This window comes from Amblyomma mixtum, chromosome 5, assembly GCF_055824585.1.
Source record: "Amblyomma mixtum isolate Tamu chromosome 5, ASM5582458v1, whole genome shotgun sequence".
In the NCBI taxonomy this organism is placed as follows: domain Eukaryota; kingdom Metazoa; phylum Arthropoda; class Arachnida; order Ixodida; family Ixodidae; genus Amblyomma; species Amblyomma mixtum.
Window position 1 is genome coordinate 187565127 of NC_143016.1, and position 27896 is coordinate 187593022.

Here is a 27896-nt window from a genome sequence, read left to right on the forward strand (position 1 = left end):
GTCGTCTGCTACGCTGTTCCGAGCACGAGGACACACGCCCTGCCACAATATCAGTTCGCAAGATGCCGCCAAGTCGTAGAGCGTATGCGCATGATTAATATGCGAGACTGCATGAGACGTGATTTCTTTCTCTCTCTCTTTTTTTTTTTGCCTATTACTGGAGGCCTGCCTGGCGATGCAAAGTTACGATAAGAAAAAATAAAATGAAAAAGTATCACACATTAATCATGCGCATGCGCTCTACGACTCGGCGGAATCTTGCGAACTGATATTGTGGCAGGGCGTGTGTCCTCGCGCTCGGAACAGCGTAGCAGACGACGCTCTGCCTTCGTGCGCGTGCGCGAACTCTCGCCCTGTTGCACGCTTATCGCCGTTATAAGGCGCTGACCAGCAGTTCGGTCGACGCTCGCGCTATATTATTAAAAATCAGGGTGGCTGTACAGGCCTAGGCACAGAGTCCAGACACGCACTGCCCTCATCGCGATGACCAAACCAAGCTATCCCTTTATAGAAATGGTGTATAGACTTCCTACAGACTGCTTATAGAATATATTGCCTTCCTATTGATATATCCTTTTGCCTATTTAAAGTCTATACACTCCCTATTTTGTCTACTAAATTTGTATGCCATAAATCTAAGATTGTGTCTAAACTTTCTATATACTGTACTGACAAAAGTCTGTGGACTGTCCAAAAAATTCTGAAAGAGATGGCTTGCGCGGGTATCACTCACCGATGCCCTGGGCCCAGTCGATGACCGTGCCAGTGTCGAAGCTGCTGCCTTCCGCGAAATAGGTCACCTCGTCGCCGATCTTCCAGCCCACCACCGGGTAGACGCCTGAAAAACAGAGGAATAATAAAATAGAGACGAGTGCCGATTCGCTAGCCATGCCGGAGTTTATTTTTTTAAGAGCGTTAGCTCTTACTCATTACGTTTCGAGATGTCGTGGGGTCTGCTACCACCCTGAGTTCACAGCGCCATCTGTGGCAGCAACTAGAAAACAGCACATCTCGCGCTGAGACTAATAGCGTCATCCATAATAGCCTTGTAGAAAATCCCCACCTGCTGCGTGCCAATGAACACGCCACGGTCCAATATGGTGGATAGAGGCGGAACTATGTGAGTATGACGTCAGGGGACAAAAATTCGTATTAACATTGGCGTACCTCCCTTTAATCTCCGTAATATAAATTCAGTAAACCAAACTGCCAATGCACCTTACTTCAACGTCTTCCAGACGATGGCGGCTTTCTTTTTCGATATATTTCACCCATATTTACCACATCTGCAACATATCCTCACCCATGATGCGATTAATGGAATCTAAGGATATCCAGCCACTTTATACAGACCTTTGCACCGGGCAAGGGAGGTGGCGAAACGCCTCCTTTTTGGACTGTCGCAAACCGTTTCCGCTGTGGCTTCCCTTGTGCTGGCGCTAGGTGCAACACCCAGCGAGCGATCTGGCGACGTCCACGGAGCGATTATTGCGAAGGCGAGTTGCGCCTTAACTTTGCGTCCCATCGTGAAATAACGGATTGCTAATAGTAACCAGACACTCCCCACATCAACCAGATCCTTTCGCACTCTCTTTTGCGAGTTCCGACATTGCTCCTCTTCCCGGACACGGGAGAATGGAATTCACTAACAAGCCAGTCTGTAGTGTTTTTTCTGATATCTTATTGCCTTCCATTGCTTTTGGTCTGAGTAACCGTTTCCCATTGCTTCCTTGAACCAGATCACCAAACTCCACCACACTGTCAGTAAACATCGCAAGCTCTACGGCATACCAGATACTGATCAAACAAGAAGCGGCGTCTACGGAGTCATGCTTAACCAAGGGTCAGAAACTGAGCTATACTTCATTAACACACATGCGGAAAAGGCGGAAACTTACCGCCGAATCCGTCGGCGAAAAAGTTCCTATATAGTGGAGCTTCTATCGAGCGGCCGTGAGAGTACAATGTCCGGATGAGCGAGCTTGGCGATGCCTTCGAGCTCCGGCGAGTATCCTGTGTCAGGATTTATGTACGCACACGAAGTGTCGGAAAATAAATCTCGCTCGGCAATGAAGTCAGACAAAGCCTGGTCCGTTTTGAGCACTCCTAACACTGCGGCAGCACCCATCGCCACTGTGGTGTGATTGCGTTTCGTAAAAAGCTCTCGGCAACAGCTCTCGCGCAACACAGTGAAAGAGAGCAGAGTGCAATCGCCGCGGCAGTATGCCCAGAATGCAAAAAAACCCGGTACAAACTGTCCTCCGCTGGCACGCACAGATGTCCCCAGCTGCGCCACACTGCGAGTGGGCTTCCAAGTGCGGCTGAATATCATCATCAGCCTGACTACGCCCAGTGCAGGGCAAATGCCTCTCCCATGTCTCCCCAATTAACCCTGTCCTTTGCCAGCTGCAGCCTCGGTGTCCCCGCAAACTTCTTAATCTCATCTGCCCACCCAACTTTCTGCCGCCCCCTGCTACGCTTGCCTTCTCTTGGAATTCACTCCGTTACCCTTAAAAACCAGCGGTTATCTTGCCTTCGCATTACATGCCCTGCCCAAGCCCACTTCTTCCTCTTGATTTCAACTAGGATATCATTAAGGCGCGTTTGTTCTCTCACCCACTCCGCCCGCTTCCGATCTCTTAACGTTACACCTATCATTTTTCGTTCCATAGCTCGCTGCGTTGTCCTTAACTTAAGCCGAACCCTCTTTGTTAGCCTCCACGTTTCTGCCCCATAGGTGAGTACCGGTAAGATACAGCCGTTGAATATAGTATATGCAAATCCCTAACCGACTGATTGTATACAAAGAGATCATGAGCCCAGTATTGTGTTCGGTGCCAGGGAAGAAAAACCAGCACTGAAAGGAGTCGGGGCACCGCATTACGACGCCCTGTAGTACAGCTGCTGGATATGCAAGCATTACATCTACCACGTAGCTGTTGCGGCCCTGGCGTAAAAGACACTTTAAGATGACTTTACGTTTGGAAAAGTCAACGGACCCGCCACACTGGACCTGTAGATATCGACCGCAGAGTGAAGCAGACATACACTTAAAATGTCACATCGCATAGGGCTCTCGGAAGGTAAGGGACAATGATGTCATCAAACAAGCCGCGCCAGAGTTCGTCAGTGCTACCAGTACAAAACCAGTGGCCAATTTATGCGGCCTAGCAGATGGCGACGTTGTCTATAAGCCCTGCGATCAACAAGCTGTTCGCAGCCCTACAACTGTATCGAACTGCTCCACGCAGTACATTTGAACTTGGCATTAAAATAGACTTACCTATAAATTACATGGCCCACATGACGATTTTAGTAATTAGCGTGATGAAAGAGCCATGATGCGCTGCGAGCGGTTCGTGAGGTCCTTCCGTGCGCCTCATCGGGCCTCTGTGCGAATGTTTGCCAGTTCGCCAACTTCTGAATTTCTCATGCTGAATTCCAGTGGCCGATCCGGATCACGTTTTTCACCTCTTCTTGGCACAACCAATTTCGATGGCAGTATGGGAACGCAGGCTACATGTTCCAATGGTAGATAAGGATCAGTCGTCTATTCCAGATCGCTCAGCGGAGCAATATAATATTTGCTCTGCCAGTATCGGGGGATTTCCCCGGAACCCCGCATGACGTGTCTTCTTCACTCGCGTCTGTTTACCTGCCGAAACGCACTGTGAACCTGGCAGCTATGGACACTGCGTTGTGCCGCAAGCTGAAAATTTTGCTCGTCGAGAGCGACAGTTATGAATCTGACGCTATAAGGGAAGCCCATTGATGATGGTTAGACAGTAAGTGCAAAGTCGCAGCTTACAGATAAATAAGCGCTTGATTTAATGTTCAGCCTGCATGCAGATAGGCCCAACCTTAGCTTTGTCGAGGGTGGCATTCAGTGACTTAGTGATCGTCTTGCCAGCACGTGAGACCTGCACAGCGATGCAAGATGTCGCTTCGCGTTAAAAGTTTCCACTCTAACGATAACTCAAGACGTTTAGCAGGTTCTGGGCCAGTGACGAGGGCGCGAGTCGAGTCCGGAGAGGTGAGCCAAGGGGGGAGGGGGGATACGCGGGAGACTGGGAGGCTCTGCGGCGTTCTGCAAGGCATTGTTCTTTAGTAGACCGTAAGCTCTACTACGCTAAATTTTCCAAGGTCATTTAGCAGTGCGACTTTGACCTTGAGCCGGCTCATCACGAGTCCGGCAGATGGTAGTGACGTCACACCACACCACATCACCTCCGAAGCCGCGTCAATGGCCGTGGTCTTTGCAGCAGCGAACTGGTCACTGTTTTGTGAGAGGACGTGACTTATGTCGGCTCTGCGTGCCTTACTTCTGCGTCACGCCAAGCGAAACCGAAACTTAAGACAAGAGTGCTTTCATCGATTCTTTAAAGCTCACTCGAGTATAACACTGAAGACTGGGCGAGTTGGTAATGCCTTCAGTAATAAAACGGCCTTTGAAACTGGGACCAAGGAAGACAGTAGAAGAAGAGCGCTGAGCTCGTCATCGTCTGTCTTCCTTCGTTCCAGTTTCAGATTTTTCTTACTCAAGTATACACCTCCTTCACGCCGCGACGTCACGAAGATGCGGTGGCGCTAATGTCAGTAGCAACTTTCGCATGGCAGGCAGAACAGGTTCCCCCTAACCGTGCCTATAACACAGCTAGTGGCGGACTGCACGGCTTCATCATGTGCAGCGTGCTGCAGAAGCAGCGTACATTCAGCAGCTGCGTTACTGTGGCGTAGCAGCAGAAAAGGGGAAATTATGTGGGCCTCGATAGGTTAGGATAGCTGGCAACGGGCCGCGGTAGAAAAGCACGAAGTCTGGGTGTCAACACTGTCACTAGGTATAAACGGCGAAGCTGCTACACTCATTCACCGATACACTAGCTTAGCGTGCTTAAAACTACGCAAGGAAAATAAAGAAACAGGTCTACCCGAGCACGTAACTATCTCCCGGAACCGTTTCCATGTGGACGGGGCGTGGGCTGACTCACTCGCGACAATGGAATGCTTTCCTTTGTCGATAGCATAGCATATTTTAACTTCTGTGATAATAGTGAGAGTAAACTAACAGAAGCTGTCGGGTAAAAGACTGTACTGGGATATCGGCGAATAGACTGATTAAGTGCAGCGCTATGTGGAACGTGCTGCGCGGCAGGTGTGGGCATACAGCGAGAACATATCTGCTCGGCCGAGACGATGCCCGAGCTTTTCTTATTTTCCTGAAGTACAGGGTCTATTCTGAAAGTAGTAGGGCTGGTTTTTTCCTGGGTGAACGGGCGGACGAGAGGCGGTCTGCACGCGCAGGATCGTTGAAGGGGGATATTTGGATGCTACTATAGTTCTCCATAAAGTCAGCAATAAAATTCCAATACGGAAAGGTGTCAGGCAGGGAGACACGATTTCGCCAATGCTCTTCACTGCCTGCTTACAGGAGGTATTCCGGGAATGGAATGGGAACAGTCGGGGATAAGAGTTAATGGAGAATACATGAGTAATTTGCGATTCGCTGATGACATTGCCTTGCTAAGCCCCTCAGGACAAGAACTGCAAAGCATGATCAATCAGTTAGACAGGCAGATCAGAACGATGGGGCTAAGAATTAACATGCAGAAAACCAAAGTAATGTTCAACAGCCTAGCAAGGGAACAGCAGTTCGCAATTGGTAGCGAGGTGCTGGAAGTAGTAAGAGAATATGTCTACTTAGGGCAGGTAGTGACCGCAGATCCAGATCATGAGAGGGAAATAACTAGAAGAATAAGAATCGGGTGGAGCGCATATGGCAGGTTCTCTCAGATCATGAATGGTAGCTTACCAATATCCCTGAAGAGAAAAGTATACAACAGCTGTATCCTACCGGTACTCACCTATGGGACAGAAACGTGGAGGCTAACAAAGAGGGTTCAGCTTAAGTTAAGAACAACGCAGCGAGCTATGGAAAGGAAAATGATAGGTGTAACGTTAAGAGATCGGAAGAGGGCGGAGTGGGTGAGGGAACAAACGCGGGTTAATGACATCTTCGTTGAAATCAAGAGGAAGAAATGGGCTTGATCAGACATGTAATGCGAACGCAAGATAACCGCTGGTCCTTAAGGGTAACGGAGTGGATTCCAAGAGAAAGCAAACGTCGCAGGGGACGGCAGAACGTTAGGTGGGCGGATGAGATTAAGAAGTTTGCGGGGATACAGTGGCGGCAACTGACAAAGGACACGGTTAATTGGAGAGACATGGGAGAGGCCTTTGCCCTGCAGTGGATGTAGTCAGGCTGATGATGATGATGATGATGATGATTTGGATGCTGGGGAAAATCGGTAGTCGGCTCTCGGCCGTTGAAGAGAGCAGGTCGCTTGTACTGTGAACCACTGTCGAAACGTCTCATCACGCAGAATCACAGAGCGCTTACTGGGTCAGCGATACGCGGTCAAATTTTGTGTAAATCTTGTTAAAACGAGTTAAGAGACTCACGACATGATTAAGGAGGCCTACGGTGACGATCAGGTGTTTTTGGAGTGCCACAAGCGGTTTCGAGAAGGTCAGGAAAGAGTGGAAGACGTCGACCGCTCCGGACGCCCTTCGACCAGCAAGACCACCGAATATCTGTAGTGAGTGAAGCATTTACTGAACAGTGATCGTAGGATGAGTATCAGAATGATTGCTGATGATTTAAGCATTCCTCAAACACAAGTTTTTGAGATCGGGACAGAAAACTTAGCCATGACGAAAGTGCGCGCGAAGTTGGTGCCGGGAGTGTTGTCAGAGTAGCAAAAGGCCAACCGGAAAGCGACCTGCAAGGACCTTATTCATTATGTGAATGAGGACCTATACTTTTTGCCCAGCACAAGGCGGCAACGCTGCCTCAGGCCTCCTAGAGCCCCGACTTGGCTCCGCCAGACTTTTTTCTATTCCCGAGAATAAAATCGACGCTCAAGGGGAAACACCACGGATCGGTAGAGGCGGTTCAACAGGCCGTGACGAGGGAGCTAAACAGCATTCCGGTCCAGGCGTTCCTGGAAGCGTACGAAAACTGGAAAACTCACTGGCAGCAGCGTGTAGGCGCAGAAGGGTGCTACTTTGAAAAATTCTAATCATTTGTACTGTTCTGCTGAATGAAGTTTGTAAAAAAAATGGCTGAGGCTTAGCTTAGGTTAAGCCTAGTCAGATGCGAAGCATATTGTCGCCGAGTTGCATATCGAGCGCGCCGCTTGGCTAGACGTTCTTCACGCTCTTCATCAGTCTCTGTAGCACGCCGCAACTTTTGCTTCTCATTCCAACGAGCAGCCCTGTCTACAGGAGGAATCTCTATCCCGTGTACGCCTAGCAGTTGTTGTTGTGACTGAGAGAAGGATGAAAAGGAAATTGCACGGGCCTGCTACTGGCTCCAGACAAGCCACCACCGCTGCCACGTGCAGATAGAGGAGAGTTAAAAGCAACGGACGCTGCTCAAAAAACGGATAAGCGGCCGAAGCCGCGCTCGCCGAAGCGAGAACAGATCTGACCCTCGTCTAGCAGAGGCAGGCGCACCCCCTTGTATACCGCCGCTCCAGCATCACGTGTAAAGCCCCTAAATGAATCACGTGTTCACTACAGCGCACCTAGCGGCAGAAGCAGGAAACACATTGGTCGCGACGCCTCGCGCGACGGCGCGAGCTGGGGCCCCGTTTCTCCTATGTCGTTACGTCACGCATCACGTGGTCCTCCTTGGTCGCGACGCCTCGCGCGACGGCGCGAGCTGGGCCCCCGTTTCTCATCTGCTGTGACGTCACGCACCACGTGGTCATCCTTGGTCACGACGCCTCGCGCGACGGCGCGAGTTGGGCCCCCGTTTTTCATCTGCTGTGACGTCACGCATCACGTGGTATGACATGGAGGTCACGAAAGGTCAATGGTAACGACACCGCCACGCTCGAGGAGCTGGGTTGGGCTATTTTAGTATGCTTCGCATAAAAAAAGTGAGTCCTACTACTTTCAGAACAGACCCTGTATGATCACCCCGGCTGGTACCGACTGTCACAGACTGGCGGGTTTATTCAATGTATAGCGCAGAAATCAACGACTGCAACGATTTATGCTTACCACCAATCTGCTTACACACACAATACATTGTGTCAAAATATTTTCCCACAACGCGCCGTACATCGTTAAGGCGTTCACTTCGAACGGAATTATTAGGTGCCAAAAAACCAACCACGCTTGTGATTCGAAGAAACTAAAAACGCGCCAACAAGCCACAAAAACCTGTACTGAAGACGCCCCTGCCACTCCAGACTCCCTGACCTTTTGCCTTGTAGCGTTTTGCATTTTTGACACCCGCCGCGGTGGCTCAGTGGTTATGGTGCTCGGCTGCTGACCCGAAAGACGCGGGTTCGATCCCGGCCGCGGCGGTTGACTTTCTTTGGAGCAGAAATTCTAGATGCCCATGTACTGTGCGATGCCGGTGCACGTTAAAGAACCCCAGCTGGTCGAAATTTCCGGAGCCCTCCACTACGGCGTCTCTCATAGCCTTAGTCGCTTTGGGACGTTAAACCCCATAAACCAAACCAACCATTTTGCGTTGTAGCTGAGCTTCCGCTCCTATAGCCAATCAGTGAACAGCTCAAGCGAACGCAGGATATGGGGTCCAAGCAAGCACCGAACTGATTGGGGTGCCTAACATGCTAAGGCCTAATGGTTATTAAAATTGACGCTGGAAAGCGCCTGACAGCGCCACGGCTCAGCTATATGCACATGCATGCAGGGCTGGTGATGGCAGTTGCCGCCTATATCCTTTCAGACGCCGTTTTTGCTGCCTCTGAAATAACATTTTCCCGCCTGATAGTATACTCAGGCCTCAAGAAAGGCAAGTTATTAATTTTGGAACGAAAAATACCAGTGCTTAATTTTTTTGCAGCAATATGCAATATTTCGTCCAGAATATCATAGTTGATGGGAATAGCAAACATCAAAATTCCACGACTTACCAAGTAAACATCCAAAGAATCGTGGAATTAGTTGCTATTCCGAAGATAAACATTGTGCTTGACAATGCGAAGGAAGGATTGATGTCACAACTGGCAGCAAAATATGTCTGCACAAAAATGGCAGGCGACGTGCTACCGCGCTCACTGTTTAGCGAAATTCTATTTACTGCGTTCGCTATATGGCACAAAAAACCAGACTACTTGCGAAATGAAGGACGGGGTGCAGCACACTAAGCTCAGAGTTCGCTTAATAGCACACAGTTGTGCACGCAGTGTCTCGAAGGGTGACGTACCGACAGTGGAGGCGTGCGGCCTCCCCGCCGTGTTGGCGTCGAAGAAGGTGCCGGTGCCCATGGTGCACTTGACCTCCCCGGGCTCGAAGCAGCACTCGCCGAAGGCCGACGCCTGCTGGTCGCCCGCCTGCGCCGATGCCAAGGCCGCTGAGCCAAGAGGCGTGCACAGATCCCGCTCGTATACGGGCCATAGAGTTTCTTGCTATTACCCAGAGGGAAAGCTGGCGGCACTGCCCTTCAGCCACCATGGACGCCCAGAGCATCATGGGACGGTGAGCTACTTGGTGCAGGACATTCGTATTTTTTCGGGAACACGGAGTGGCACTACTTGGGGGAGGCGGGGGGTTCGAATCTGCCTGTTCATTGCCGCAAGTGTCGGGGTTGTTGCCCTCAGTTCAGCCAGACCCAGATTGTTGGAAGAAGGAAGGGGCAGCTCGAGAGAGAGATTGTGGAGGCCACTGCCATCTTGCGCTCGCAATCGGATGAATGCGTTAGTTCGCCTTCGGTTTCCATCCTCCAAAAAGAACTGGGTTTCCTTGACAGGTAACAGGTTGGGTGGCTTCCTTTTAACGTTCTTTTTCTTCCTTTGTCTTGTGGTTTTTCTGCTTCCACATGCGGTCGACGGTTTTTAACACTTCTGATTTATGTAGATTGTGACTCGCATGATGAGCTTTGCATAACGTTTTAAAGTCTGATTTCTGTACATGGTGACGCGCATATCTTTCCTGTGCATTGTTGTCAGTTAGGTTTTGCTATCTGTTGCTTTTCATTCATCTTTTTTACCTGATTGTAAGATCACACGTGCCTCTGTCTTTATAAAGCCATGAAGTTTCAAATAAAATTTTAGTTGCAAGTACCGCCCTGTGTCGTCTTCTTTCTTGTCCCGTGTCCGCTGCGGTGTCTAGCGCCTTCATGTCTCACCAACTGGCCTACACAGCTACCCTCCTAAGGCACTACTGAGATTCTTCATTCCGAAAACGTTGTTTTCTGTGTGCGCAGACGACTTTCGCGCGAACGCAGTGTGCAAAAGCCATAGTATCGAAACCGCAACGACACACGACGCCAATGAAAGGTTTCACTTTTCCGAAATGCCATTAAAAAAACCTCTTAAAGTATCTAAGTTACAACATTTTTTTCTGAAAACATATTTACATTTAAAAATGGCCTGTTAATCACGAAATATTAGTTTTTGTAGTGTTCATTACTTATCCAATAGGAAAGCTAGCCATCTCTTATTTTGGGCAAACTTTGCATTTACATGCTTTTATGCTCGTTTGTTGCAATTTACAGACAGGATATTCAATGTTAGGACTTTCGTAGTTATCGAACAGCGTTTATTTTTGCATTATTTTTGGCCAAAGGTTGCAGTTCTGCAGTCGGTAGCTCACCGGCCCATGATGCTTTGAGCGTCCATGGTGGCTGAAATGGTCTCGAGGGGCCTCCACGCAAACTCCCATAGAGGGGTTGCCAGCTTTCCCTCTAGGTAATAGTCAGAAACTCTATGGTACGGGCATCGATGAGCGAGGAACGACAGAAGCCATTCATGGTTTCAATCAGGCACTAGGAAATACAAGCAAACACTGCAGCCCGGCAGATGGCGTGGCCTTGGAAGGCGTCCAGGAAGCCCTTCTGCTAGCCGAGGCAGCAACGCCACACCGTTAATCTGAATATTAGGCTAGCGCCACCGGCTCGTCTTAAACTTTGCAAACGCATTTTAACATTTTTTCTACTACCTTCCACTAAAACTCCGACATCACGGAATTGCTCAAAACTTGCTGTCCTAGCTACAACACATCCTGAAAAGGTGTAAACGGATCATCTGCGTCAATAACTGTCGTTCACCGCTCGGCAACGTTATGTGCGGTGTTCCGCGATACGCAGGCTTGTGCTTGTGTTATTCCTTAACGACATAAATGAATTACCCATTAACATCAAGCCTACGCTACAATAAACATGCAGAAAACCAAAGTAACGCTTAACCGTCTCTCAAAGGTCTCGCAAGAGAACAGCCGTTCACAAATGGTAGCGAGATGGCGGGAGTGGTAAGGAAATACGCCTACTCAGGGCAGGTAGTGACCGCTGATCCGGATCATAAGATGGAAATAACTGGGAGAATATGAATGAAGTGGAGTGCATATGGCAGGCTTTCTCAGATCATGAGCGGCAGTTTACCAATATCCCCCAAGAGAAAAGCATACAAAAGGCGTATCTCACCGGTGCTCATCTAGGGGGCAGAAACGCGGAGACTTAACGAAAAGGGTTCACATTAAAGGTGCACTGAAGAGGAATATGAACTTGTCTTTTTACCGCGGGAACACGATGTACATGTTCCGAGCATTCTTAGAAACGTCGAATTATTATCCAGTACGGCCGATTTCCATAATTTAATCCGATTAAACGTCCCGGCTCCCGTCTTTTTTAAACTCGCCGCCGACGGTAGAAGGAGTCAACTAACACGTGGAGTGCCTTTCAGACAGTCGCGTGGCGGGTTCGCTTTCGCTTTTACTTTTTTTTTAACGTTCCGTGAGTAAATAAATCCGGACACAGATTACATAGCCGAAAATTAGGCCCGTAAAAATACGCGTGGACCCTTTGCTTTCCCCGATCACTAAGTATCTCTCCGCCGATGGCAGAGCGGCCAGCCGCCACAGGACTGGCTGAAAGGGTGGTTGAGTCCTCCTACCGTCTGCGGCGAGTTCAAAATAAAGGCGGGAGCCGGGACGTTTATTTCAATTTCCATTAGGGAAATCGGCCGCACAGGAAGTTTCTAAGAATGCTCAGAACGTGTAGACCGAGTTTCCGCGGCAAAAAGATCAGTTCAGATCCCTCTTCAGTGCACCTTAAAGGTGAACGCAGCGAGCTACGGAAAGAAAAACTGGAGGGGACACTTAAGCTCCGCCTTAAGGGTATGACGTCATAGCGTAATGTGTCCAGAACCGGTCATTCTCTACTCTACATTCATAGATCCCTGGGAGTCCTCATACCCCTCCTGTCTCAGCGGTTAAGCGATGCGCCACTGCCCTGGGATGGCAGGTGCTCCCAGCGGTGGGACTTCTGCGGCCCAGGTTGCTCTTCTGAACCGGAAAATTGCTAACTGCCACCTGCCACGGTGGGTAGCTTGCTCACTAGAGGGTGGGCAGGTTGTGATGACGCCGTAAGACCACGTAACAAAGGCGGCCCACGCATTTGCCTCCTGGGTTTCTCTCTGGAGACCACCTGCCAGATCCATACTCGTGGCCTCGCCGCGGTGGCTCAGTAGTTACGGCGCTCGGCTGCTGACCCGAAACACGCGCGTTCGATCCCGGCCGCGGCGGCTGAATTTCGATGGAGGCGGAATTCTAGAGGCCCGTGGTCTGTGCGATGTCAGTGCACGTTAAATATCCCCAGGTGGTCGAAATTTGCAGAGCCCTTTACTACGGCGTCCCTCATAGCCTGAGTTGCTTTGGGATATTAAACCCCTATAAACCAAACCATGCTTGTGACTTTTCGCTCATAACGCCGACGCCGATAACAAATTTTGTGGAGAACAGGGCTTTTCACGCTATTACGTAAAAATGACAGGTTTAACGTAAAGAGACGGGAAGTGGGTGAGTTGGTGAAACGCAGGCATGAGGCAACGCCAGAGGGCGTTGGTGCTCAACTTGCAAAATTATTTTCTCGCTTAAATTAAAAAATAACTCCTATTAAACTTCCTGCAATAAATGCCACTAACTAGTACTGTGCACCATACTACCTTTTATACTTTTACCAGGACCACCTCATTATGCGATTGAAGACTGAATATGCCGCAAACACTTTTCTCAAATTCAGATTTTTTTTTTCTGATACGGCTTACATTTTTTTTATCGCTGAAACATTATTTTGCGCTATCTTGCTTTCCAGACAACTTGGGAGAATAGTTGGAATAACTACTTAAAGAACATAAAATTTGACAAAAAGAATTCCAATTCGATAAGTTTTGTACTTTTTTCTCAGTTTTGTAAGAAAGGAAACAGAAAAATTAATGTCAAATTATTGTGCGTGAAAGCGTAGTGTCTTTTATTCACACAAAAAAATTAGTCATAGGTAGAAAAATTCAGGGGGTACTTTGACTGTCTAAAGTGCGTAGAGGCGAAAGCGTTTTTCGGACCACTTTGACTGCTTCTGTGGCACTGGTGGCGTCACATGCAATTGAGTGCTAATTACTAAGTGATGAAAAATCACTAATTAATGGGTAATTACTGATTAATGTCTGAATACTAATTAACTGCTAATTAATGACGGTTAAGCTTCGCCTTTAGGAGTGGAACGCCACAGCGCGTTGTAGCGCTGCCAGGGAGGCCACGGAAAACCACCACCTGTGGAAAACCACCACCCGTTCCGCGCGATGAATGCAACGGTTTTTGAGGAAAGGAAATGGCGCAGTAATTCTCTGTCATCTCGGTGGACACCTGAACCCACTGTAGAGGAAGGGAGGAAGTGGAAGTGAAAGAAAGACAAAGATGACTGGTAATGAAGAAAATGAAAATTGTATTTGAGGAAAGGAAATGAGGCAGTAACTGTCTCACATATCTCTGCGGACACCCGTCTAAATTCAGGGGGGGGGGGGGGTGCACTTCGTTGACGTAAAGTGCGGTCACTGATGTGTGGTTAAGATTTTAAGCTTCGCCTCTAAGAGTTCAACGCGACAGCGTCTTGCAACGCTGCCATGGAGCCCATAGAACCCCATCGCCCATTTCGCTCGTCGGTAAATTGGTTTTTGAGGAAAGGAAATGTATCTGTCTCTCATATCTCGGTGGACACCTACACCTCGCCGGAAGGGAAGGGAGGAGGATGCCAGTGAACGAAGACACCCTATTCACTAGACGCGCCTTTGTTCATTCCAAACCATCGAGCTAGCATGGCGGAGTGGATAGCATGCTCGTCTCGCACTCCGAAGACCGGGGGGGGGGGGGAGAGAGAGACCGGGGGCTTAATTGGGTAATTAAGCAATTAACTAAGCTCAGTACCACTTACTTGGAGCATCACTATATGATCCCTTCAATTGGTTGCATGGTTACTAGCCAAAGTACAATTGGCCCCGTTTGAAATTGGCGCACTGTGACGTCACGACCCTTTCGACCAACTGAAAAGCGTGACATTTCTGTCGACAACTGCTGCTTACAACGATGAGGCATTAAAGGCTTTCGCCTTAATATTTCTTTCTTCCGTATGGTTTTGTTAGACTTCGTTTTGCTACCATTTGGGAACTTAATGTGGCGGCCACGGCACGAAATATGTTTTTCGCCAAAAACGAGTTGGGATATTGTTTCTCATAGTAATTCAATAAACCACGATTTTTAATGAAATGAAAGATGATCCAGCGCAAAGCCTGAGTCACTTGGCGTTGAATCACCGCTAAATGATAATATCGTAAATCTAAAAGTGGTACAATTCTGTTTGCTACAAATGTGTGTCTAGACAGAGTTCTGGGTGGCGCAATATTGATTACCTTGAGATCTCTCTTCTGTAATTTTATTACATAATAAATATATGAAGGACAAGTAAGGCCCCAGGAGTCAAGACAGTGCGCCAGCTGTGACTGGAAGATGCCGAAATACAAGGTTTTTAACGTGTTTGTTTCGAAATATTTGCTCAGTACAGCGCAAAGGTAAGAGAGCTTTTCAGAGCGTTGGCTCGTATTCATCACGTTTCTCGATTTCTTGGGGCCTGCGACCACTTCCCTTCGGCGTGAAATTTTCTATGTCCGAGGAATTCAAGACAGCGGCCCCCATAGTAAATAGATATACCAACCCAATTGGTTATTGATTGGTGACATCATTAGTATACCGAATTTTTTATTGCTGACGGCACTGATTTTGTGACGTCATAATTAACTAGTCACATGACTAATGTTTATTCGCTTTTAACTCAATAATTAATGTGGCGTCATAAAACGAATTAGATATTTGGAATCCCCTATATGACTAGAAGAGGTTAGACACCAAAACTAACTAATGAAGTTAATATTTATGTATGGTTATGCTTATAATTGCTTAATTAACTAACCGATAACGTGATGATCTAACTAATGGATATTCGTAATGGGCTCGATGAGTAGGAAATGTTAGACACCAATATTCTCTAATTGGGTTAATATTTACTTATGGTTAGGCTTAACATGGCGGCCATGTCGTCAGCACTCGGAAGCTCTCAATTTCATACCTTATGGCGACCGGGCACCTACCACCTTGAGGTAAGGAAAAATGGCCCTCCATAGAGCGAAAAACTTTTTCGGCCCAAATTGGTCAAAAATATCCGACCTCAAGGCGGTAGGTGCCCGCTCGCCGTAAGGTATGGAAAAGTAGCCTAATCACGTGGCAATACACCACATGGACGATAGATGGCACTACCGAACAGCTAACGCTCGTTACTTCAGCGTTTTCCAGACGGTGGCCGAATTCCTTTATACAGGACGTCAATGTGCATTTGCGGAACTGAAGTCATTATCCGGGATCATTCTTAAAAATCATGTGGACCTGTCATAACTCATTCATTCCGATATGCAGGACGCAGGGCGATATTCTCTGCGACCTATGCGGGGATTTTAAGGCACTGCATTTCGTTTTATCAGTTTTTAATGACAGTCTATTAAGGAGAAACCAGGTTTTAATGCACTGCAACTACTTATTCATTATGATTTAGCATCCTCCCGAGAATTAGAGGTAACCACCAGCGCCGGGTCATCTGTGTACATGATAACATGTGATTTCTCAAGGTATACACTGCAGAACATTCACGTAAAGGGAAAAATGAATCGGTCCGAGCACTAAGCCTTGTGGAATACAAATAAGAACTGGTTGCGTACCTGAGGCGGCGCCGTCAAAATTGTCAGAACACATTGGTAATCCCAAAGAGAACTGAATGCGACAGCGAGCACGCGCGCCCGTAATTGCGGCAGCAGCCGCATGCCGGCGCCACTGTGACACGCCAGGCCGAGTCACGGGATAAGTTCTGAGAGTACCGTGTTCCTTTCTCCCGCACAGCTGGGGTTACAAGTTCCGGGGAAGCTGAAGCCTTGGGAGTATAATGCAATAGCGTTACTAACCATGCGTTGTGAGGTGGTCGCATGCATAAATACCCTGAGTTCTAACTGGCCACGTTCCTGAGTGGCCGAAGGAGAACAAAAAAAAAACAGGCTCAGTGGCCGACGGGCTGCGCGCCAGGCTCACGACCCATGGGGCAGCGGTTCAAGTCCCGGCTCGACCATTTTCAGTGAAAAAGCGCTATTGCAATCAGCAAACCTTGAGAAAAATCTTGCGATGTTTGCGGGTTTGTGCCAAGTGAAATAAATAAATAAAAATCAAATAAATAACCACGGCTGGCATTCGAACCCGCGGCGGTGCGAACCGATCAATTTTGCGGGCGGGCCGCTGCGCGAGAGCACTAGGCTATCGCCGCAGCCGGACACGTCTCGCGTTAAAATGCAACGCACACTGATGCTGTGCATTGAACATCGTCGTGTTCATCGTCTAACACTACTATCAAACTTATAATCGCACTTTGAACTATGTGTCGGTAGTGACAGAGATGTGCGCTGCACGCGTTGGCGTGGACAATGCTGTGGCAGAGACACAGCGCTAGAGTAATACGCGTTGGCGTTGACAACTATTGCTAGAAACGCGGCACAGGAGCATAGGCCGCCGGCGTACATTGGGTAAATTGGCACTGCTAATGAAAGATTGGTTTATTGGGGCTTAACGTCCCAAAGCGACTCAGGCTATGAGGGACGCTGTTGTGAAGGGCTCCGGAAATTTCGACCAACAGGGGTTCATTAACGTGCACCGACATCGCACAGTACACGGGCCTCTAGAATTTCGCCTCCATCGAAATTCAGCCACCGCGGCCGGGATCGAACCCGCGTCTTTCGGGCCAGCAGCCGAGCGCCGTAACCACTGAGCCACCACGGCGGGGCGCTAATGAAAGAGTAGAAGACGCGCATAACTGACTCCCTGGGTGAGTGGACACCTCAATCACGCTTTCAGGTGCGTGGCGGTGGTCAACCTGCAAAAAACTGTGGTTTAACGCAGTATTTCGTGCTTGGCAGTGCAAAACCGCCAGTCATTCTTTTCCGGAATAGTCCAATAGCGCCGTGACTGTAGAAGAATGGTGAACTCGGCTAGTCGGTATGGATCCATCTCTTCTGAATACGTCATCACTGTTGTACATTATGATCATTGTGGGGATGTTTTAAATACGGGCGCTAGGACCTGTAGATCAATGAGGAATTTCATTGTGACCCGGAATTTCCTTTTGAGCCAATGAGGAATTTCTTCTGTGACTCCTGGGTCTTCGCCAACCGTCTGCTCTAACGCAATCACATTAACAACAACGCTTTGGTAGCAGATTCAGAGCTCTTCAGGAATGGCGAGGTCAAACCTCTTAACTCACCTCTTTCGAGCCTTTGTCTACTAGCTATCGCCTTCTGTTAACCGACCGTCATCAGCTTGTTACTGCTGTTCTTTAACTAAGGAAGTTCATCCACTGCATGCGAGGACACTGATAACTACTTCGTCCCTGTCTTCGTCCCTGTCTGATAACTTCTTCGTCCCTGTCGCTCGACCCTGTCTACTTCTATGTCCGTGTCTTTTATTGCTCCCCTGTGTCCTCCGGAAAACACTGATAACGTTTGCAATCATAACGACATTACGTAACGTAACGGGACATTACGCACAGGTGCCTCCGAACAGTGTCTTGTTCTTGGTTCCGCGACAGTTCAGCGGCACTTTCACTGCTGCCGTCATCATGCGGATCTGAGGCCCTCTGGCTTTTGAATTCTTACTGGGGTAACTTTTTCTTTCCAATCCGTAGCTTTGTTCTTTCGATGCGTTTGCTGTTCTCACAATTCGTCGCGTGTCTGAAAGTTCGTAGTGTCTCTCAAGCAAGAAACGCAGATGCATTTACCAAGAATATGACAGTTATTCCAACAGGAAGGCGACTACACAGTAAGGATTGGTTCGTCTTGCAAGGCGAGGCATTTTTATGAGTGTGTTGCTCGGCGACCTGGAGCGGATCGTGCGGAATATCTATGGAAGAATCCTTGATAACGGCTCAAGTGCCGAGTCTACGACCGAAAGAACACTAGCGAAGCGAGGAAGAATGCAAAGCTGGCTCCCGAGACAGCGCCAGCGCCTTCCGCTTTGGCCTAAAGCGGTGTAGCCCACGTTGATCCTGCGGGCTCTCTGGCTTCTCGCACTCGGCATGTAACAATACCGAACGACCACTTCGCAGCACTTGGCTCGTCCGTCGACCCTCCTCACGCCATTCTCTCTGTTCAAGGCCAACTCGACTTATACAGCTCGCATCGTGGTCCCGTCGCCTGACCGGTACACACTAAGCTGAACCCTGGATCACAATTTGAAAGCCGGGCCGGCTCGTTCACGGCGAAGCGAGAACGGCGCGAGGAAAGCGGAAGAAGGGAGAAGCCAACGCACCGAACCCTCTGGTACGGTCTCCCTTTCTCCGCAACACTGCGCCGCCTTGAGGCAACCCTATTCCGTCGGCGAGATACGAGAGATTTTCCAGCACCATTAACGCTGCAGTATACAATCTGATATTTTCAATGCCGCTTCAGACCATGCATCGCTACTGTTTATAGGGCAGAAGCACGCGTCTGCGTCCGCACATTCATTATCTTCCACCGCTATGGTCAACAATGTGCCTCACTCAAAAATTCTCCTCGTTGGGTGCCCCCTTCCGCCCCTTGAATCGCTGCCAGCCGGCCCAGATACGAAGCGTATGCTGCTGACGTAGCGACCACTCACCAGGCATGCAATGGGAATCTCGGCACCCAGGATTTCGGGATCAGTCACGCCAAAGACTCCGCTGCAAAAACAAGACGGGAAAGGTCGGTCAAGCGAAAACACGGACTAAACGAAGCTGCAGCACTGGCAGCCAGATATACGTGAAGGTTCTCGCAAAGGGCGTTGCCAGCAGCTGCGCCGCTGCACTGTCCTTGCAATAGGTCAAGAAATGCAGCAAGCAATCCAGAGGGCGACATACATTTGTGAAGCTTCTACTTCCCAGTGGTAAAGAAGAAGAAATCTAAAGCTATTTACGCGTAAACAGGCGGCTCCCAAAATTATCCAAATACTTCACTCCTTTTACATGAGTCGTTTGTATCCGCTATGCACTATGGCCAATCCCCCGCCATTAAGCCTGAGGACATCATCATCAAACAGGAGTCACTCGCACAGCTTTAAGGTGGCGGTCCCACTCTGACGGTGAGCGGGAACCATTTTTGGTGATATTTGTACGTCGACTGTACCTCGCTCGTTCGCTTCATAAATATGGTTCAGATATCTCCGAAAAGCTACTCTTCTCTGCTTTCAAAAGATGCATTTTGTTTAACGGTAGCTGCAAATTTGTTTCAACTGTAAAAGAAAACGCAAAGATGAAAATTGGCAGTTGAGCTCAACTTGTCTCAGGAAATGCAAAATTGTGAAAAACCTCTTGCACCTAGAGAAATATCTTTCGAGATACTTTGAGATCGGATGCTAATCAACATATTTAAGCATTTAGAAGTACGTGTATAGATTAGTTTATTAGCCACACATGTTTGAAAAGCATAGAAAACAGAACAATGTAATCGGCAATAACTTTTGGGATATGCATTGCATTGCGACGCCTTTCTGTACAGTTTGAGATCGTCTAATCGCCCTTCCATTCTGAAAATTTCATCCGTCTGCCTTGTTTAGTTTAAAAGTTATTCCTGATCAAAATTAGCGTTTTTTCGAAATAGTTAAAAACGGAATGCAAAATTGTTCAGGTAACCAGCGCGTGGCAGTTTTGAGATTTTGCGTGAAGAAACTTAATACTTTGCTCTACGCGGCTAAGCATCGCCTTTACTCTACGGCTTTTGGGGAATGCGCAATGTCTAGTTGATTTTAGCTACCTTTTTTGTTCTCCTCATGAAGGACACAAGCTCTTGAAACGTTCCGCGGCTTGTTTTTTTCTGGCAAATATACTCTTAAAATGTCGGTCTCTCATTCCTTTAATCAACTTGTAACAATTGCCAAGAACAAAGTCCACAGAATACAAACAATAATAGCAATAACGCAGCGACATGCGATAAATGTAGATAAATTTAGTAAGTAGCGCCATCTACACACATGCGCGTGTACTAAATAATCTCAGTTCAAAAAAATAACGAGTGTGGCGCTGCTAAACATTTACAATCAGGAGGTGTTCACGAGAGGAAACGATACCTCTACGATGTTCGCACGTTTCCCTCGATTTTGCCCTATGTAGTGTGTGTCGAACTTCCAAGCAGATTTCCGCCATATTGCTTTGCTGGATTGTTTTGTAGCGTAAAGCTAGTAAAGCCACACTACGCGGGTCAGAGCCGAGTTTTGCGCTAGTGTGCGCCGCCTGTTATGCGCAGCGCGAGAACCGCGTGACGTCACGAGAGGCGCAGGTCCGCCGGTGCGAGCTCCTCGCTGCCGGCGCCGCCGGCGTGCGCTCCTCTCCGACGCTTGACCTCGTGTTTACGACAGTTGCGCCGCGCGCTATTGCGCATGCGCGAGGAGGGTGCGCGGAGAAATGACGGTCGCGCTCAACATGTAAGCTCTGGTAAGCTAAGGAGAGTCGAGCCGCTGCCAAACGGCGCAGAAGACTGGAAAATGTAAATTCTTCCGATCCCGAGGTTGTCGCCTGGCAGTTTGCCGTCGAGCAGCCAAGGCGAAACGTGCGGCCGAAACACCGGATCACTTGACGCTACGTATATCCAGGCATAGCAGAGCTAAGCCACTGCCAATTTTTTTCACCTGACGCTACGAAACGCATTCTGGGCGTCGTATTATTTTTCGAGGACAGCTTTGGCATTGCTAAAGCGACAGGAAAGGGAAGAGACAGGCTTTCGCTTCGTGTTGCCGGTTGTTCGTTGTTCCGGCTAGCGCTGTGGAGGGGAAGTTGGAGAGCGCTCGATTCGCCTGCACTCAATGCACCAGTTCGGCAAAGTTCTGCGGCAGCGGCGGTGCGGCGGGTGTGTACCGCTAGTTCCGGCACTTTGAGCGCAGTTTGGCACTGTCTGCTTCCAAAACGGATGGTCGAGTGCAGGCCTGGTCGTCGCTAGCCTTTGCGATGCCAATGAATTGGAGCCAGCTGTTTACAGCCTACATCAGCGGCAGCCAACCTCTCGTATCTCATGAAGAAATGTGCAAACCGCACATCACAATAACATGTTGCCATGAACCAGCCTCGATCCGTTTCTTTGGAGAACTCGAGCAGCGTTCTAGCTTGTCGACGAGTGAAAGTTACTTGAGTCTCCGCCGTTTATCACAACCCGCAAACCATCATCTGCTTCCATGGCGGCTGCAGCTGCACTATTTCAGCACTAACCATGGAGCAGGTGCAGTTTTCCTGAACTAGACTCGCATTTCTTTCAAACGAATGCCGTGGTTCAGAGGGCGCCATGTTCCACCGCTGAAATGAATCCATGTGGTATATAAGTCGGGTACAACTCAAGAACGAAGCAGCACATGCCCATCAAAGGAGACCGCCCAGCCAAGCGCGTCGACCGAACAGTTTTCTGTTCGGTCTCCACAGGTGCGCCGCGACAGCAGTGGAGACTGAAGCTGCCACGACCGTCTGTTGCCGAATATGACCCCACCTGTAGCATTCAGCGCTTTTGCGAAAAAGACGCTCTCGCGTGGATCTATGCGAAAGGTGAGCAGCCCAGCCCTCTCCCCCCCCCTCTCCCCCTTTAGTGGCCAGTGCAGCTGAGACAATTAACGGGGGCACCACACCTACTAGTACCTTCGCCTTTCTCCCTGTCTTTTCCCCTGCTCCTGCTCAGGTGCTCCTAGAGACGATGGCGGATGCCGGGGCAGCAAAATCTCTTCCTTTCTTTTTGCGTTATTATTCTTTTAGCCTTATCCCGAACAAAGGACATCCACCGTCGGCGACACGGGGACAAAGCGCCGACTCCTTCGTTCTCTTTCGCAGACTTGGCTGCATGCACAGCCACACAAATCGACGTGATTGGCTGGAGAGCTCCGTCTGAGTTGCGTGTGCCGCTTCGTTCTTTTGTTGTAACCGACTATAGTGCTGAGAAGTGCGACTATAGTGCTGAGTTCCCTTTTCGGGAACTGGCACAAAGGACCGCCCCCTCCCCTTGCTGCGCGCCCCTCCTGCAGGCGGGGTAGACTAGCGCCGCAGGAAAAGGAATTCTCGGAAAATGATTACAAGCACGTTATAAGCGGTGTTTACATGACGGGTTGAGTGGAGGATTTGAGCTGAAAACCGGTTACTGGGTTCATGTAAACGAGTCGGGTCCGGGAGTCGAGGGAGCGAGTCCAGTCAACTCCGCTGCAGGGGGTGGGTTGACTCACTCGACCCCAACAGCAGACAGCACGTAAACCGGTCTGAGTAGGGTTAGTGGAAGGAGGGGTGATAAATGCGAACCTGTTATTCGCTTGCGCCGTAGCGCCTGCGAGGCAGCCGTGCATGCCGCAATCTTCCCGGCTGCCACTGCCCTTTCCCGCTGCGCCGTTCGACGCTTGGTGCCGCTGCTGTTGAACCGGTCGCGACTCGCTAAAATCGAGTTCATGTAAACATGCAGTCAAGTTGGGCTGACCTTGCTCAACTCGATCTCCTGGCTCGACCCGCCGAAGTCGGGTTCATGTAAACGAGGCTACAGTTTCCTGACAATAGACGGTGTGAAAATAGCAGCTGTTCCTACAGTTTCCAGGTACGCGCGCGTGGACACGCACGCATACACACACACATACGCGGGCGCACTTTTTCAATCTTTGACCCAACCAAATCGAGGCAAATCGACGCAAGGTTAGAAAGATATACATTTCAACACGCGATGGAAAATTCTGGAGGGAATAAGCAACCTAATGATGCAAACTGGATACAAGAAAGACGTACGTCTAAAATGAATAAGAGCACGCAGTTGAGGGTACAAACGAGAGAGGGGAGGGGGTCGCCCTAAGTGCCTACAGAACTATCGCTTTGTAGCCGACCCCTTTTTTTGGCAGCATTCCTGCACACCTCGCCCCCCCCCCCCCCCCGTTCTTCTTCGTACAATGTCTATAAAAAAGTCTCGAGTCCGCCTCGTGAATGGTATGCATCTGTATACTGCATTTTTGTGAGCCTTGGCAAAATTCCGTCGAAGTTGATCGGAATTGGTTGCAAGGTGCCGCCGCATGTACGACGAATATTTGCTTCTGAGGTAAACACATTCCGACACCCTGTGGTGCTAACCCTCTCAATAGCAATTTCACGTCTCTTGTGCAATGTCGATTCATCTCAAGGGTAAACAGAAATTGACAATTGCCCACTTCTCTCTGCCTTTTTCTTTACCAACCATAGTTTATAAGGTTGGACAGGCATACGCTGAGCGTTGACTAAATTGTATAGCTGTCTTTGTTATAGTTTTCTTATCATAGATGCAATATCATTTGATAAAAAAATATATTTTTTTTTCAGCGCTATAGTTAGCAGGTTACACTCTAGACCAGGAGTGTTCCGACTACTACTAATATTACTATGCATCAACAGTGACGAAGTGATTGAACGCGCAAAAGACGAGGGCAGAAGGAAGGACACAAGAAAGGCACCGATTTCAACTATAAGGTTCATTGAAAAAAAAAACGCTAGAAATATATACATGGGACATAAACATAATTAATTTTCTTTATTTCACACCTTCCTTATTTTTGGCGTCCGCTTCCTCTTTTCGCTTACTTACTAATTTGCTCTGTGCAATTATGTCGACAGTTATCACTAACTCTCCTAAGTTTCCACTGTGTCGACGTTGTGCCTTTTGCGATGCGGGCTGGGCAGCATTATTTTTTTCTTTTTCTTTGCTCCCACTAATATATGTCACGACATTGAAAACAGGAAAGTCTGTAGTCGCGTAAAACTCAAGAACGAAACGGCACATTCCCTCAAAGGAGGCCCTCCAGATAGTAACATCGACGGTACAGCTTTCTGCGGCTATTTAGCCAAGGCTAAACAAGAGAGAGAAGGAAACGGTCCTCTGTTCCCGTGCTGGCATCCTTATCCCGAACAAGGATCACCTCACCTCTGACGCCGTTTGGACAAAGACGGTACCCTCTTTGCCCCGGCTCGCCCCACTCTCTTTGGCTTTGGCAAGGGACAGGCAGAGAAAGAAGCATGCGGAACCACCCCAGCCAACACCTCCCCCCACGCACGACGAGGACTAGCAGCCGGGCTTGCCATGGTTCGTTTGTAATCCTCTGAAGGCAGGCGCAGCAACAAAAGAACCCTCACGCAGCACAGGTGCACGGGTCAAGAAAGGACCGGACACGTATCTCAACATCTCAACCAAAACCAGTCTCGGGTCGCTGGGGGCAAGACGGGTAGACACTTTCTCAGTGATGGATCAGTGTCGTAGCCTGGTGACAGAATATGAACTACTCGCAAGATGGCGGCAGTGGAACCGCCACCTTAATCGTCCTAGGGTAAAGCGTATGATAGCCACCCCTGCAAGGTCCACAGAAATCAAATTGTGAAGCAAACACCGAGTTTCATTGCTTTGAGGTGTGCACACTTGAAATACTACTCGCAGTTTCAACACCCCAACATTAATCTTTCAGCGATTGAAATGAAAGCGGTACCAAGAGCTTGACATTAACACTGCAGCACCCCGACGCGCGTAGTCTGTTACGCGCAGTCGCACGCGAACGCACCACCGCGGTGGCTGCGCTGCAGTGTTTCACACGATGCACAGCACTGTCCCGCCTTAAGGAAGCACTGACTCGACGCTCGAAAAGGTATATAATGGCAGACGAAAAAAAACCAAGTGTAAGCAGTAGCGCACGTTATCAGATGAAATAACGCTTCAAGGGCACGCTATGCGCTGCTTCCGGGCTTGCGCGGCGCGTCGCTACTGCTGCTCCTCCAGCAACGGCCTAGTAGTCCGCCAAGCCGTCGAGTGATCCTTTACGGTGCAAAATAGTGCCGCGAAAGTTTTGAAGCGAAAAGCTTCACTAGGCTAGTCTGGGTTTGGCGTGCGCCGTGATCAATTTTAGCCACAGCTGCGCATGCGCGAGTTCGCCGCGTGACGTCACTGGAGAGGTGCAGGTGGTCGGCGGAGCCGCCACCGAACGCGGCTCTGCCGCTCAACCTTCGCCATCGTTCGCGCGCTCTGCGCGTGTTTGACGAGTGTGCATCGGCGCGCGCTCGGCTTCCTCGTATGACGCTACTTGCAGCCGCGTGTTTACCACAGTTACTGCGCATGCGGAAGGAGAGCTGTATAACGCGCTTGCCTCCACCGTTATCGTGGTGCTCCGAGTGCATTCTGCGCGAACTGCGACAGCCATGACGTCAAACAAAGCATAACTGCAGCTTTTCGCTTGTATATCCAGGCTTAACCAGAGCTAAGTCACTGCCAATTTTTTCACCTAATCATCGTCGGCGAATAGCCGACCATACTCGTACTGTCACCGAACTTGCATTCCATGCAGCGCCGTCGTATATCCCAGCGCCGGCGTCGGTGCGGTCTTCAGTTCAGGATCATGCCCGTTGTAGGTATGCCCTGACATCTTGGTTGTCTTCGGTGGTGACATTCTGCAGCATGGTGTCAAGCGTGATCGTAGTTTTTCTGCTGAACACGATCTGGAATGGGGTTCTAGGAGTAATTTCCTGGTGAACGGTGTTGTAGGCAAATACCCCGTAGGGCTGGATGGCATCAGGTCTTGTCTTCGGAGGCGACGTACATTGCAAGCATGTCCACGACGGTCTTGTTCAAGAGCTTTCTAAGGCCATTGGACGGTATGATTGTTCTTCAGTGGCTTGTGCGACTCCACCGCAGGAGAACTTGCGTAAGCTCCGCCCTAAACACTATTCCCCTAGACGTGATGATAACTCCCGGAGAGCAATTGCGCAGAAGGATTGTTTTGTACGAGAGAGAGTACGTGCTCTACGTACGCGTTCGTTAGTTTCGTCCACAAAGAAGAAACTCCGGTAAAACTTAACTGGTTTACTTGGCCGAACGGTAAGACAAGAAAACTTTACAGAGAGATTCGAAGCGCGGCCTTTCCGCTCAGCGTCTCACAAAACCACTGTCTTTCGATGATGGGCCGAATCCCCCTTTCTCCCTCTTCCGCCGCCGCTCCCACCTCTCCGACCGGAAAACGGCTACGGGCATCCGCGCTGCCCGACCTCACAGCCCGCCGCCCGGTTCAGGGACGGTCGCGGGGGAAGGACCGCGGGATCCCCTTTCGGGCGCCTGCCGCTTGGCCGGCTCGCGCACACACACTCACAAACGCACATACTCGCGCACACACATGTACAAGAGTCCTTGGCCGGGGAAATCGCGTGTCGAATGGCGCCGCATCTTGTCGCCCTTTTCGTCTCCGACAAGGATATTTCAGGAATAAAGGAAAAATCTGGTAACTTCATATCGTCGGCGGTGCATCATAGGGAGTAGTAGTCGTAGGGACAGCATGTACCGGAGTACATGCTGTCCAGTGTTGTAACCTCCGTGCTAGCGAGACCGCCCGACCGCTCTTTCATTGGGAAGCAAGCACCACACGTGATTTTCGCTGACAACCTCGAACGGCTTTCACACAGGTAAGAATGAAAGCTCATTGCAGGGCAGAGGACCGCAAGACAGTCCTCGGTCTTCGAATAATGGCTTCGGAATTTGAAAGGCACGGGCTTGCACAAGCGTAAGCACGTTCGGGCACGTGCCTGTTTTGAACGAGTACTGCGTGCATCAGCTGCATGCATCAGTGTGGACTTCGGTTACAGCGTCTTCATCGAAGTGGCCGAGGAGTGCAGCTTGCAAGCGGCACTGAAGCTCCATGAAAGCTTCGAATTTGTGGAAAACCTGTTTCGCCTCGTGTTCGACGCGGGCGACCACCTTCATCGCGCGTCAGGGCAGTCCCGGCTGGGCGAGGAGGGAAGTTTCCCTCTTGGGGTAAGCGGAAGCAGCGACGGGAGCGCCACCTCGAAGTCTACGCGCAGCTCCGCAGAGCCGTTGAGAGTCCCTTCGGGATCCGGCCAGCGTCACGAGCGGTTGCAGCCGCACGCTCTCGTCAGCTTCCGCGGCAGGCGCACGGGGACCCGTCGCGTCTTGCCGTTGGACTTCTGGTTCCAGGCAGCGAAGCGAGTGCAGCAAACGGGCGCTCTCCTCAACTCCCCCAGCAAATGCTCGGGGATGGCTTTGCCCCAAAGAATGCAGCGCGCACGGGGAAACCCGGCCGCCATTATCGGCGCGTACAAACGTTTGCCGCCGTTACGCCCGAAGTCGTACCCCTGCCCCAGCCGGTAAGTCCGAAACCCTTCTTACGTTAGCCTTCTATTTCCGAGGAACGCCTCGTGAATGTTTTCTAGCTCTCGGTGTATTAATTGCGAGTGTAATAAATAGCATATGAATGTTCACGGTTTGTCCTCCCTCCCTGTGTTCCCTCGAGCGCGAACCCCTCCGCGTTTAGCGAGCGGGAACGCTTCGTACGCGGTTTGGAAGTGCGGGGGTAGAAGGCTGATCTCCCCATATTTCCACAACTTGTGGTGCTTCCCATCAGAAAGAAAAGTAGGTTTCTTTCAAAAGTGCCAATGGGACGACAATGCGTGCGCAGCTTTCCAAATTTCGACGGTAACAGGCCCACACTCCCAAAATCAGATGACTGCTTGTCGGGTGCGGGAATCGCGTGAT

At 49.7% G+C, this 27896-nt stretch overlaps 1 protein-coding gene across 2 annotated transcripts in view; it reads right to left on the reverse strand.

The window, feature by feature from the left end:
- Positions 1–27896, reverse strand: part of LOC149345160 (glycerol kinase 5) — a 178668-nt gene that overhangs the window by 28921 nt on the left and 121851 nt on the right. For both annotated transcript variants that reach the window (XM_089546470.1, XM_089546469.1), the window contains exons 10-12: positions 19027–19087; positions 9245–9371; positions 734–838 (exon numbers count right to left, since the gene is read on the reverse strand). In XM_089546470.1, coding sequence (XP_089402596.1) covers positions 734–838; positions 9245–9371; positions 19027–19087 — 293 coding nt within the window. The remainder of the gene's footprint in view (positions 1–733; positions 839–9244; positions 9372–19026; positions 19088–27896) is intronic.